Source organism: Triturus cristatus, chromosome 3_1 (assembly GCF_964204655.1).
Source record: "Triturus cristatus chromosome 3_1, aTriCri1.1, whole genome shotgun sequence".
NCBI classification, from domain to species: domain Eukaryota; kingdom Metazoa; phylum Chordata; class Amphibia; order Caudata; family Salamandridae; genus Triturus; species Triturus cristatus.
Window position 1 is genome coordinate 332,228,476 of NC_140583.1, and position 13,993 is coordinate 332,242,468.

The window sequence follows — 13,993 nt, forward strand, 5'->3', positions numbered from 1 at the left end:
GCTGCAGTGAAGTAATGAAAAAAGAAACCTTGGGTCAGGCCTCATTGAAGTTGCATCGTCCTCATTCACCATGAACTCAGGTCTGTAAGCTTTTCAGGTCACCACGCTGCTACAACTCTTCACCTTCAAACCTGCATCACATTTTCTCACTCCCCAGGTCTCATTTTCAAACCACAAGTGCATGGCTGCTTTCCCTTTGCCATGTCCATGAACCTTCACAGTCATTCTTATCAAAGAGCTTTGGATGTTATTAACATTGCCTCCTTCACACATATTTCCTGCTTGCACCTCTGTCTCTACCCCTTTTGTTTAAGGATCTCCAAACTGCCTTTCATCATGCCTCATTTGCAGTCTCACTGCCATCTTAGCAGAAGTGGCATCAGAGCACAATGAGTGAATTGTCTGGAAAAAGATGTAATTCACTCACATCATCCCAAATGAAGCTCCTAGAGGCAATCATAGGCATTCATAGACATAAACATAGACATACCTCAAAATAAACTTGCAAAAGATCATTCTTTGCAGTAATGTCAATATATTTACAGACAACATGCTAAAGAACATGTCATGAGCAACCGACCGCATAAGAAGCACGTAGTCAACAAATCGCTGTTGAAATATTGTCCATAAAACGGTTTACCTTTCGACTTCAGCTCGCAAGGCTCCTCTGACTTCTTTCTCTTTCCGAGAATCTGTGGTAAAATATACAAGAGGGACAATTAATGTACATGCCTATCAACAAATCATTCACGAAAATTAACACAACCAAACGGAAGACATTAACCTGTCGGAAGGAGCACTATTGATTCTATGACGACATGTCAGCAGTGAGCTATTCACCGAAAATGTAAATACATTTAAAACATAAACCTAAAATACAGAGCAGGCATTCTTTGGAGCATAATGGACTGCATGTTCATAGACAAATGCGCTAATATATCTGCTCCAAGCAACTTTAGTTTCTACGTTCCTTTTAGATATGGGCATGAGAAAATAGATCCAAGATTAATTTGAAAGCAGTTTTCTTGTGCTTTAAAAACCTTGCACCATTCACCATATTGTCTTTGACTGTCAGTTATGTGAATTTCATTTCTTGAGCGCATGGTTACCCGATGGTATCCTAGCGCTGGCCACTGTCTTTCAAATTGCAGAGTGTGTATTGGACTATGTGGCCAACAGCTAGGTTTTCAGCCCCTTCCTGAAGGTCAGCAGCTCCATAGCATTCCTAGGATGGAAAGGAAGCTCATTCCATGCCCGAGCAGCACATGTGACAAAGCTTCTACCACACTAGCTAGCTTTTTAGGTTGAGCCTAGCGCAGCCCGCGTGCGCTGCTCTATGGGGAGGTTTCTTGTAAGCACTCCAAACTTCCCAGAGACTTCTCCGTGTGGGTCGGACTCCTCCCATACATTCCATTGGCTTTTGCGTGTGGCTTTTAATAATGAAAGCACGTAAATGGCCAAAGAGGGGTGCATGTCTCGGCTTTCCTCTAAACGTTCACTCCCATGGCCTTTGGGTCTTGGGAGCGAGCAGCGGCGCGCAGGCTGGCAGCTGGGCATGGATCAGGTTCCTAATTTAACATAGCTTTCACTTTCACAGCAGCGCTTGTTCCCAAATGTTCACTCCCTCTGCATTTTGCTATCGAGAGCGAGCAGCGGCGCGCAGTATGGCAGCCGCATTCATTGTTCTGTTTGAGTGTTTTACGAGTACCGCCGGGCAGAGAGCTGACTGCAGAGCAAGAAGTGCTCAGTAAGCCAAGGGGCACCATGCCTACATTCACCAGTGCACGCTGCCTGTAGTTAACCCGTATTCACCTGTGTACGCTGCCTGTAGTGCCCTGCTTTTTCACCAGTGCCGGCTTTCCTACTCTCAGTTTCACCGGTACACCTCTCTGCAGTTTGCCTGTGTGCACTGGTACCTGCTGCAGGCAGATAGCATGATTTGAAGCAGATCACCCGCTTTCACTGGTGCACCCCTCTGTTCATGCAGATGCACTCACCCGCTGAGGCTCTTGGCAGCGAGCTAGGCTACTTTCCTCTTCGCTGACTTCACATTTAGGAATCCGGTGTAGGGGTGTCGCGTACACAGCATGCTTTCTCTCAAGCAGTAAATCTCGCTCAGACAGGTTATTCTGAAGCCCAGCATCAGAGCAGGGCTTTCAGGTGAGGCGCTGCCTTATCTGCAAGTATTGCCAATGCTCTTCGACCATTTAAGTGCAGAAAGATAATTTTATTTTCGTGCCACACAGATTCGAACATTGGAGACGTGCACTCGATCGCGCCAAAAGGACATGGCAATAGAGCACTGCACAAGTCTTTTTTAACATAAATTACTTTAGTGTGGTCGCATTAGGGCTACTGTATTCAGACAGCTTAATTCCTAGGAGGACAGGCTTGTTCCTATGGTCTGGTTACTTACCCCGAGTGGGTTGCTTTACTTCCAACACAAGGGATTTGGTGGACGCTTATTTTCTTACTCTCCAGAGAGGGTAATCAACTTGCGCTTACTTTTGGTAGGCATCAGTGCTTTCTCTTATGTGTAGGTCATTAGACTCTTGCTTTCACTATTTCCTAGTTAACCCAAGGATCGGTAGTTTTGTCTGCCTGCTTTGCCATGGGATAGGTTGCTGAACTCTGATTTCCCCGTGCATAGATTTATTGGCCTGTTTTGTTTATCTGAGAATAGATTTGCACTAATGTTACTTCGTTTCATCATTTAAGTGCACGATAACATATCAGCTGCTAATTATAGAATGTAGAAACAGCAGGAGTGCTGTAAAATCATTTGTATAATTAACAAAGCAGACCGTGCCTCTTTCTTAATGTGCATGTATGCAGCGGGATTACAAATGGCCACGAAAGAGGTAAAATGCACTAACCAAGCGCTTTACCAGTTTTCCAATTCCCATCTCCCCGGCTAGAGATTAGTGTGTAGGGTAGTTTACTTCCAGTGGAGCTTTAAGGATTTATGTTTTATCTAGATATTGTGCAGGGCGATAGTTTGTAATTTAATTAATCGTTCCTCGGCTGGTTTGCTGTGAGCTTTTTTTTGTGTTCCACAGTGTTGGCTTAACATTCTGTGATTCTGGGCACTGGAAAAGTGTGGATTTTTCCCCGTCTCAGCCTCCCGCTGCTGATCACTTCTCACTCCAGTTGCTGCCCCCTAGTCCCACCCACGCTCTTATTGTAAAATTATTATTTTTGGGATATGTGCTGCATGACTAAACTCTTATAAGGGCCCAAAGGCAAGCTCTGTTGGCTATGCCAATGCTTGTTTAGCTAGAGGTAGAACCCCCCCCCTTTTGGCTCCGAAGGAGCAAAGGGCTCTTCTGGGGTTGTACCATTGGAAACGCTGTTTCAGGTAGCCTGGCCCATTACGTGAAGGGCCTTGAAAACCGTACACAGGAATTTTAAATTGAACCCATTGTTTCACTGGGAGCCAATGGAGCTTTTTTATATCTTTTGTGACAAACAAACTTTGGTGTCCCAGTCAGAAGTATGGTCGCTGGATTTTGCACCAGTTGAAGCTTGTTTAGGTGTTTCCTTTGGATATTAAGGTAAAGGCTATTACAATAGTCCACACGTGACAGGTTTAAAGAGGTTATCACTATCCTTGAACTGTCAGCTGGTAAGAATGATTTTATTTTTCTTATCATTCTGAGGAGATGGAAACTAGCAGAGGTTAACGCGTTTACCTGGTCCCCAAAGGGACGTTTGTCAATAATGACACCCAGATTTTTTGCTTTCTTGGTTGGCTCAGGGAGAGTCCCTAGTTCATCCGGCCATCAATCTGGCGTCCAAAAGTTGGCATTGTTGCCAAAATGAGGACCTCTGTGTTGACCGGGCTTTATCTAAGTCCACTATTTGAATTCTATCTGTTAGGAAGGATTTCAAAGGGTTCCAGGCATTCCCTTGCACCCGCATGTTGACAAACAGTCCATCACATCATGGTGGACCGTGTCGAGGGCCGCTGAGAGTTCCAGCATGATTAGTGCTGCGTTGCCTCCTTGGTCCAGGGCTTCTCTTAGTACTGTGTCCTGCCCTAAATCCATAATGAGTAGGATCTAATATGTAATTTGCTTGGAGGAATGTGCAGAGTTGAGTGTTCATAGTTCTTTCTATCAATTTTGCTGGCAAGGGTCGACGAGAAATTGGCCGGTAATTATTTGGGTTCTTAGGGTCAAGATTTGGGTGTTTTTAGCAGCGGGAGAATGGACGCTGTTTTCCATCTCTTAGGGAACTGCCCAATTCAACCATAGCGTTAAATATGGGGGTCAATGTTGTACCCATGATCTCAGGGACAAGTTTAATCACTGAAGCTGGGCGGGGATCCCGATGTGATGGAGGCTAGGGAATTATCGTATCAGGCTTCTCCAGTGGGGAAAAGATGTCTGAAGTTGGTCGTGAATCGGTAGTGATGCTTGCCAACGTGGCTGGCTCAAATATGTCTTCTATCTGGGAGAGGCTAAAAGAGGAGAAAATAGCTTCCACCTTTTGTAGAAAGGAGGTGGCGATTTCCTTGTAAAGTTCTGGTCTACTCTGAATTTGTGGGTTGCAAGGGGCAGCCAATTTAGTTACTGTTCTAAAGAGTTCTTTTGAAGACTATTTCGCTTGTAAGATTTGATCTGTGAAAAAGACCCTTTTGGTGTTAAACAGTAGCTTTTTGTAAAGAGTAAGGCTCTGCTTCTATGACTCTTTATCTACATCATTGTAGCCTCTCCTCCAGGAGCGTTCTAAGCGCTTATATGCATGTTTTTGCTTCCTCAGTTCTTCGGAAAACCAGGGGGCTGAGAACGCTTAGGGGCCCAAAGTTTTACTGGGGCTAGTTTGTGACATGCTGTATCTACCCACTCTGTGTAGCAGGCTGTGGCTTTTTCCTCTACGGCGGGTACAGCGGGGGCCGTGGCCCAAAGAGACGCATCTAGTACTGGGCTCTTGATTTTCTTCCAGGCTCTTTTTTTAATCCTTCCTTACCATGGTGTGGGTTAGGGTTGGAAGTTGGAACTGAATAGCAGCATGGTCTGAACAAGCAAGTGGCAGCACCTCCATGCAAGTCAGTAGTGGGTTGTTGGAAAAAAATCCCATCTAAGGTATGCCCTGCTACATGAGTGGGGCTCTCTACGAGTTGCCTAGGTTCTCCACTATTCATCACCTCCTCCAGACTAATTGTTTCCTGGTCAGAAAGTGCTTCCAAATGAAAGTTAAAATCCCCAAGGATCGTGAATGAATTAGAACAGAGTCCATCCTCTAACAGAGTCCCGAATGCCGCTATGAAGGCACTTCTAGGGCCTGGAGGTCGGTAAAGAAGGATGCCCTTGAAGGAGGTGACAAGTGTAAACATTGAAAGAAAGTGCTTCACAAGTCGAGTTGGATGCTGTCAGGAAGGAGGAGTTCAAGGAGTTGTGATATATAACTGTCAGACCTCCCTCTCTCCTAGGAGGACTTTCTTGTGTATAGCATAAAAACCCAGGAAGTTTGTCTTCTCTTTTCCCTCAGATCCCTACTCCCTACTTACGGATAAAATGTTCCTTATTCAACAGTATAGCTTTAACACATATTTTACCACACCTGTTTTCCTGATAAATCTAATCTGCACAAAATGGTAGTCTCAAAAGAAAATCAAAGTTTTGCACAATTAAATACGTATTCAGGGTCAAAATTATTTATGTCTATAGCCTCACCTGCAAATCGTAAAAATATGTGCGATATTAAAAACATCAATAGTTCCATAGCAAACATGTATCAAACATAGCTCAAGATTTATTAATAAATTCCATCATTCAGAAATAAAAATGTAAAATACTTCAACAGCATAAGAGCAAATTGCAATCAATGAAATTACAATATCTAGTCTACCTCACTAAGCATATGCAATAGTTAAACAGATATCCATTGACTGTTACTTTAGTTATAGTTAAAAACAAAAAAGGTGATAGACATCACCTATGTTCAGAGAATTAAGCTGGGCAAAATAACAGGATACATTTTTAGGTTCATTTCCTCTTTTAAGAAGACGTTTTTCCTCGCGCAATACCTACTAATGAAAATTTCGATCTCACGTGCAATAGTTGCCCTGCAATTCCTATGAGGGGCTCTTTCATTACCATTTAACTTTTATAATTAGCAATGTTGTCTACTGACTTGTGTGTGAACTTGGGGACCATCATTGGACATCTCTTCCCCCCCTTCAGCATGACACATCGCAGAAAGGTAATACACCTTATGATTTACAACTTTCGGAAAAATAGACATGCGCTAGCTATTGCTTTTCAGTCTAATCCCTTAAACCTGACCAAGAAATTTAGACACAGTCCTTTCACCGCCACATTCAGGGTGCTAGACCATCCGGAACCCCGCAGTCACTCGTCCTCGAGACACCGCGCCATGGGCACATGACCCAACACCTACGAGGCCTCCACTGGCACCCCGTCAAGAAGAGGGTCACCTTCAAACTCCTCACCCACGCCTATAAATTCCTCTACAACATCGGACCCAAATATCTCAACGACAGAGCATCTTTTCACGTACCCGATAGGAACCTATGCTCCGCCGACCTCGCCCTGGCAGAGGTCCCCCGCAGACACAGAACAGGCAGAAGAGCCTTCTCCTACATCGCAGCCAAAACCTGGAACGAGCTCCCGGTTAACATCAGACACTCCCCGACCCTGCACACGTTCAGGAAGGACCTCAAGATCTGGCTCTTCAACTGATCCAGAGCTGCCCCCCCTCCACTGCCCCCGCCCCCCCCAGCGCCTTGAGACCGTCACGGGTGAGTAGCGCTCTTAACAAACCCCAGATTGAATAGGTGTCAAGACTTATGCCATGCATCACTGTTCCTTACTCGATCACAACACCATTTTTCATGAGCAGTTCTCAAAAGAAGTGAAATTCATTGAGCCACCCATAACTGCCTATGACAATTTTGCATAACCAACATTTACAGTTTTATCACATAGATTTCCCTAAAAATGTGCACCACTGTTTCATGCACTGAAGCACCTATGTCCCAACATCAGCTCATCTGCATGATCGTTTCTCCTTTTTAAGTAAATAGCATCCCTAGCAATAAATAGTCTTTTACAACTTCAGCTTTAAATTCACCACAATACTAATGCAATTTTAATCAACACAAAGATTTTTTAATCAGATGTCCTTACCATCAATTTATTAAAGCTACGTTAATATTCAGGGGCCACCAACTTTCCCCTATCAGTCTTCTCTATTATTCTTCTCTTGTAATGTGCATTTGTAAAGGGCACTATCACCCGCAAGGGCATCCTGGAACTGAGCAGGTGGGTGTACCTAGCACTGCCTAGAGTTGACGTTTGAATCTACCTTGTGGTTTGCAATGTTCAAATGTTTTTTGGATCCTTGGGTCTAGCATTCTTCTGGCACATAGACACCCTTCAGTATAAGCGCAGCACTACACAAATACCAATATAAATGATGCACTAAAACATTGCATTACATAGTCTAACATATCTTGATATTGTGATTTCAGCCTAATAATGGAATATTGGAAATTCGTTGTCAATCACAGTTTTAAAATACTTAATCTTGTACTTTTAAAATGTTCACTGATCTTTGTAGTTTCTTTTTACACTTACATCTGCACTCAATTTGCAAACAACACTAATCCAATAATCCGACTCGCCTCATATCTTTAACCCTTCAATATATTTAATTTGGGTGTTCATGTCTACGGTTATGTTTTTCTGGCTGGCTTCCATCTGATAGCTACTTAAAGAGCATTATGTCCATGTAAGCAAGCACAGGACCAACCAAAATGCGAAGATTACGCTGGAGAGTGTCCACCTCCAGATATGGTCAAATAATAGTGAAAAAGGAGAGGAGATGGTGCACAATCATTATTAAGAACTCTGAATAATCAGATCATGGACTAATACTTTTCAGATAACTGAGGAATACCATGTACCCCAAATGTCTCCCTTTAGGGAAGCCTGCCATGTTTTCGAATTGTCGATTTGATAAAGAATTGGTCAATTTAAGTTATATTAAAAACACATTTGCTGATTTTCATTCATAGGATATGAATGACCATGATTTTGGGTAAAAAAAAAAAAATAAAAATAAAAAAAACCACCATGTGCAACATGTGTCTCCAAGCTCTCTATAACACCTGAGATGCTTTTCTACGCCATCTGCGTTGCTCCTCAGAGACTTGCCCAACTTAACATTGTTTTAAATACTATCTCCATGGCAACAGGACAACTTGCGTTTTTCCCGTATAAAATATTGCCAAGGGTTCCAGCTGGCACCTGCTGGACCTATGCTGGCTGTTCTAGGCAGCGCGATGGACCTTTGCCAGTATCAAATCCCAAAATCTGAGCCTTCTGCCGTGGATAGAACTCGGGAAGGAAAAAAGGTTTTATAACACTCTGACGTTAAGTAGATGCCACACATGCTATAATGAAATTAAGCTGCAAGGCAAAAACGCTACACACACATAAAATGGCCTAAAGAGATAACACGTGACACTCTACACACAAGAGTGTACATGACCAATACAACAATCTAAAATATATAGGAATTCTTCCAAAAAAGCTTGAACAAGAAATAAGGGAAATAAATGATGCTATGGATGGAGTAGAAATGTCATTTCTAAAGCCTCTGGTATTGTAACTTGGTGTCTCCATCTATTCAAAGCCAGCATTCCTTAGTATAATCAAGGGCACTGCTATGTACAAATATGACAACTCGCATGAAATGTTAGTATTCTGCAACAGTATAAATGACCAGTCATCATAGGCAGTCAGAATTATGGTGGTGTGTAGGGTGAAGAACGGACAATTTCAAACAATACACTTTCGTCTCCAGTTAACATTAAAAAAAAAAAAGCAGCAGAGCACATTATGTAAACCAGTGGGCTAAGCTTCTACACTGCCCTCCCATCTTACTTCATGTCTCGGACTCTGCTCAAGGTGCCCAGCGGCTCACTAATACATCACCACTCACGAGTTTTTTTAAGTAACCACTTGGATGGCTTTCGGACTGGTCTTAACGCTATACTAATTTCTCAGTTTGGTGATGAGCTCTTTTCTATTGCCAGCACGATCATCATTGTGAAAGCTTGTAATTCATTCCCTCTGGTCTCCAGTATAATTAAGGTTCCCATTTGTGTAATCATTTTGCATTTAAAAACAGAGACAGAAACAATCTGCGTCAATGCCGCCTGTATTTTGTATTTTTTAAAATAAATACAACAATGTCTTAACTTCAGTAACTCTCCATGGGAGTCAATGACTTGTAGGACAACAGTAGTGCATATTGACAACAGTTTTGGAAAAAAATTGGGATTTCTCAATTATGTTTAAAATGCTATATATAGGTAAATATGCTATGGGAAGCCACAGTGTTCAGGTGATTGCAATGCTTTATTATAACCGGCTATTTAGCACACTAATTCCTGCACAGACCATAGTAATATGGCACATTTCATTACAAATAAAATGTGGAAGAAAACTAGTTTCAAATTGACTTTTTCACACAGACAAATAAATGAGGAACACATGGATACATGCAGACATAAAATAAAAATTACCATAAAACCGGCAGCCCTAATTATGATCTACTTGCTACCAGATAAGAGTACTGGTGTGACTTTCTTCTGTGCAACTGGGTGCAAGCATTTCTTGACAGTGCACTGCCTCACTTAATCGCCATCGTGCCTGCTTAGATGTGATTTGGAAACCAGAATCCCCTGGTATCATATTTTGTACTCTAAACAGTTTCTACGGCTATAGACGCCATTTTGTAGTGTACTGTCGGTGTCCACACCTTGGGAATTCCAACACCACAACTCCACAGTACTCAAAACACTATCACCAGCAAGCATATCCCGGCACTGAGCAGGTGTGTGTGCCGAGCCCTGCCTATAGTTGAAGTTTTGAATCTACCTTGTGGTTTGCAATTTTCAAATGTATTTCGGATACTTGGGTCTAGCATTCTTCTAGCACACAAACACCATTCAGTATAAGAGCAGCGCTACAAAAATATAAATATAAAGGATGCACTAAAACTTTGCATTATATAGTCTACTAACATATCTTGATATTGTTATTTCAGGCTAATCAAGAAATGTTGGAAATTTGTCGTCAATCACAGAGTTTTACAATACTTAATCTTATCCTTTCTTTAAAGGTTCACTGATCTTTGCAGTTTCTTTTTACACTACATCTGCACTCAATTTGCAAATTACACTAATCCAACACCAAGACTCGCCTCATATCTTTAGACCCTTCAATATATTTCTTTGGGTTGTGCAAGTCTACAGTTGTGTTTTTCTGGCTGGTTTCGTCTCATAGCTACTTAAAGAGCATCATGTCCACATGAGTGAGCACAGGGCCAACCAAAATGTCAATATTACGCTGGAGAGTGTACCCCTCCAGATATGTCCAAATAATAATGAAAAAGTAGAAGCAATGGTGCACAATCATTATTTTATACATAATGCTATATAACACAAGATTATAAGGCACTGGATTTTACTGAACATGAAGATTTCATGACCCATTTCGTAGCAATGGACTTGCTATATCTAGAGATGCTCAACTGGTGCAATGGAAGAGCCCCTGTAGATGTGCTCTGTGGAATTCCAAAAGTGTTTAAAGACTATGGTGAAAAGCTAGGTTTTCAGAGCCTTCCTGGATGTCAGTAAGGAGCTTTGCATTCTTAATGAAACTAGTAAGGCATTTCATGTTTTGCAGCTAACTGTGCAACTTTGGACCTTTGGAACCAAAAATTGAAGGGTATAGGCTTAGAAAAGGCAGCCATGAATTCTGCAGGAATTAAATCGGCGAGATAAAGGAGAAGGTTTTAAACTAAAAAGGGTTGAGTGAACCCATCAAAGTTCACAGTCTTAAGGTCACAGTCAGGTTTACTAAAGACGTCTTGGGGATATTCAGAAAGTTGACCTAGGAATGCATTCTGCCCGGTGCTTACCATTTGCTTTGTGGTTTGTAACTCACATTTTCTGGCTTTCTGGCTTTACATGCTTCAGGCTGTCCGGCTCAAGTTTGCCCCTCCCATTACCCAAATCCTTGTTTACTGTATTCTTCCACAAACTCACTTTCTGTAAACAGGCCTTCAAACCTTGTTCTTTTCTGGTCACATTTGGTGTGTCTTCCCAGGGGCTTGACGTTTATTTTGCTTTCTCTGACTTCAAGGTGAGAGGATTTATGTGACAATTATGCAGGATAGTGGGAGGCTGCTTGGGGAAGGCTGTACAGATGTTATTTTTTCCTAGCACACAAAATTTAAATGTCTGTAAATTAACTGTGCAGACGATCAATTGGATGATGACATTTCCACACATTATTGTTTGTGTGGTGTATACTTTTCGGTAAAGCTGTTTGCGAGTGTAAAAGTAATGTTCATTTTAACTGAAGATTTGTTGTGTGTAACCCGGTTAGAAACTTAGATAATTTGTGGATCGTCTGCATAAGGAAAGGCATTGAAACCAAAAAAAGTGGATGAGTTGAGCCAAAGGAGATGGGTATCAGTTAAAGAATAGAACTTATTAAGGAGCCCTTAGGAAACCCAAAAGAAAAGAGGGGCGAAGGAAGACAAACTGTGGTAATATAATCATCCGAGTGCTTAAAATAAATAAATACATTTAAATTTAGAAACAAGAACCTATCAACTAAAAGCTGACTTACAGATACCTATCCCACTTTGGTCTCAACAGAATAGAGTGAGAGACTATATCAAAGTATGCAGACAGATCTAGCAATATAAGGGCTGCAGAATATCCTTGATCATGCATGGTCCTAAGATCGTCAATCACCGTTTCGACTGAAAGGTCTGTAGTGTGAGAGTTTCCAAGTTGTTCTGGACGATGGTGTAAGTTAGCGATATCATTGACAATGGGAATAACTATCCTGGGTGCTAGGGACAGAATACTCTGAGGACAAGGATCAGATGGAGAGTGTGAACAACTGTATAGGATAGTACTTCAGAATTAGGTAGATCTAAGGCTAGCCAACGATGGCCTGTCCAAGGCAGCTAACAGTAAGCCTGGGGATGGTTGAGGCAGAAAAATCACATGAAGCGATTTGGTTGTCAAGATCTCTACTTATTTTTTCATGCTACAATGCTTTTTAGACGGAGAAGTTGGAAACCTGGTTGGGTGCTGGGGAAAGAGAAGCAATCCTTTGATGAGATCTACTGTGATGATTTTGCAATCCATTCTATTTTTTAAGCACAAAGCACAAACCTCATTATCATAAATCGTCAGCATTTTTGATAGACTATTTATGCAAGAATTTCTCAGAGGGATTATAGCTGTAACGCCATTTGTGTTACAAATACTTTCAGTTTAGGTGAGCAAGCCTAACTTCCTCAGAATATCATGAGAAGGAAAGATGGATCTTAAACTTGAGAGGGGTTATTTTGACAAGTGCATCGATAATCTGGGGTAGAGATCGGAAACTCTACTGCCAAACATCCTGGACTGTTGTAGAATACATCGGTAAGAAATGTAAAACTAAAATAACATTGTGAAAGTGCCACCACATGAATAAATACAAGCAGGCCCACTGCTTATCAAAAATAATGCGAACACAGATGTAGGGAGTGAGGTACCTCCCAGGAGATTACAAAGAAACTAAAGGTAAAACTGGACTCAAAGTCAGAGACGTTCTGCAGCGTGGTGAGGCAGTAAATGGAGGTATAAACAACGAAGACATGCAGCAGTTAGTACTTGCCGTGGGGGGAAATAACCAACTCAGACTCTGTCACCCAAAGTGTCAAGCCTTTCTAGCCTTCTAAATGAATGTTTCATCATTGTATCCTTAGAGTGAAAGTAATAGTCACTCAAGTCGATGTCACTTCAGTCCATGCTGCCGCTCGTTCAGCATTAGCCCATCTCTTTAGATCATCCACCGTCCTAGTCAAAACAGCAGGCACATTTTGGGGCAGATTTACAAGCCTCTAGTGCCACTTTTGCGTCACTTAACATGGGAAATGTGAAGCAAAAGTGGCGCAAGGGGCTTGTAAATCGGCCCCTTTGTGTTTTACAAGTAGAGTAGACTGAGAAGTAAATGTACACTCCTGTTTCATATTCCTCAAACATGCTGGGTGGGAACCGTATATTCTACGAAGTCATGTCAGGTTCAGGAACATGCAGTGCAAATAATTATGCTTAAACCTGGCGTTGCAGTAAATTCAATCGCATTCCTAGTAATTGAATTTATTCCTTATTTCCCTTGACCAGTAATCACCATTTGCAGAGTGACCCATTAACAATGCCAGCTTTTTCTATACAAGAACATCAATGTCTTCCTGCCAGCTTAATACATCAGGTGAGCTGCAGAGATTATTAGGCCACACCTAAAGAACACCACACCAATTTTATCAAGAGTGCACAAATTTCCAATTTCATATAGATCGACAACGGGAGCAACCCCAAGAGTGCCCAAACATGTGTTGTCATCTCTCACCACTGCTACATATCATGACAAAGTCTACATGAGAAGTGTAAGTGCCAAGGCTCAACCAGCTCTAGTCCTTTTCAGTCATCAGTCACCTTCCACAAACACCAAACTTAGAAGGAGGCTGGGATAACTTCACTTAGTAAGGCCTCAATCAGCCGTAGTAGCCAAAGGCCCTGCTCCAGATGTGTGACCTCCTAGGTTCACTCATCAGCCAATCATCTAGCCCATCCTTGAGTTTTGCAATTTCATATCGACACACCCAACTCCTACTCACACGTGGCAATTGACGTTTAACTAGCGCCACCCTACTTTACGATTATAGTTATGAGAGAATTACAATTTTGGATGAACCACTGTGATGCTCTGGTTATACCAATTTGGTAAAAGTCATTTTCACCGCCACCTGCAAAGTTAGTTTCTTACAAAACATTACAGAATTTCCAATAGGTTGCAATTTGCCACCTACCTCATCAATTATAATGAGATAGGCCAATTGCGACCAACTGGAAATAGCAAACAGTGTAAAAACACTGTTGTAAATA

The 13,993-nt window shown here is 41.9% G+C and overlaps 1 protein-coding gene across 2 annotated transcripts in view; it reads right to left on the reverse strand.

The window, feature by feature from the left end:
• KTI12 (KTI12 chromatin associated homolog) overlaps nucleotides 1-13,993 on the reverse strand; it is a 427,307-nt gene that overhangs the window by 354,112 nt on the left and 59,202 nt on the right. For both annotated transcript variants that reach the window (XM_085644050.1, XM_085644051.1), the window contains exon 2: nucleotides 641-692. In XM_085644050.1, the coding sequence (XP_085500176.1) occupies nucleotides 641-692 (52 nt within the window). The remainder of the gene's footprint in view (nucleotides 1-640; nucleotides 693-13,993) is intronic.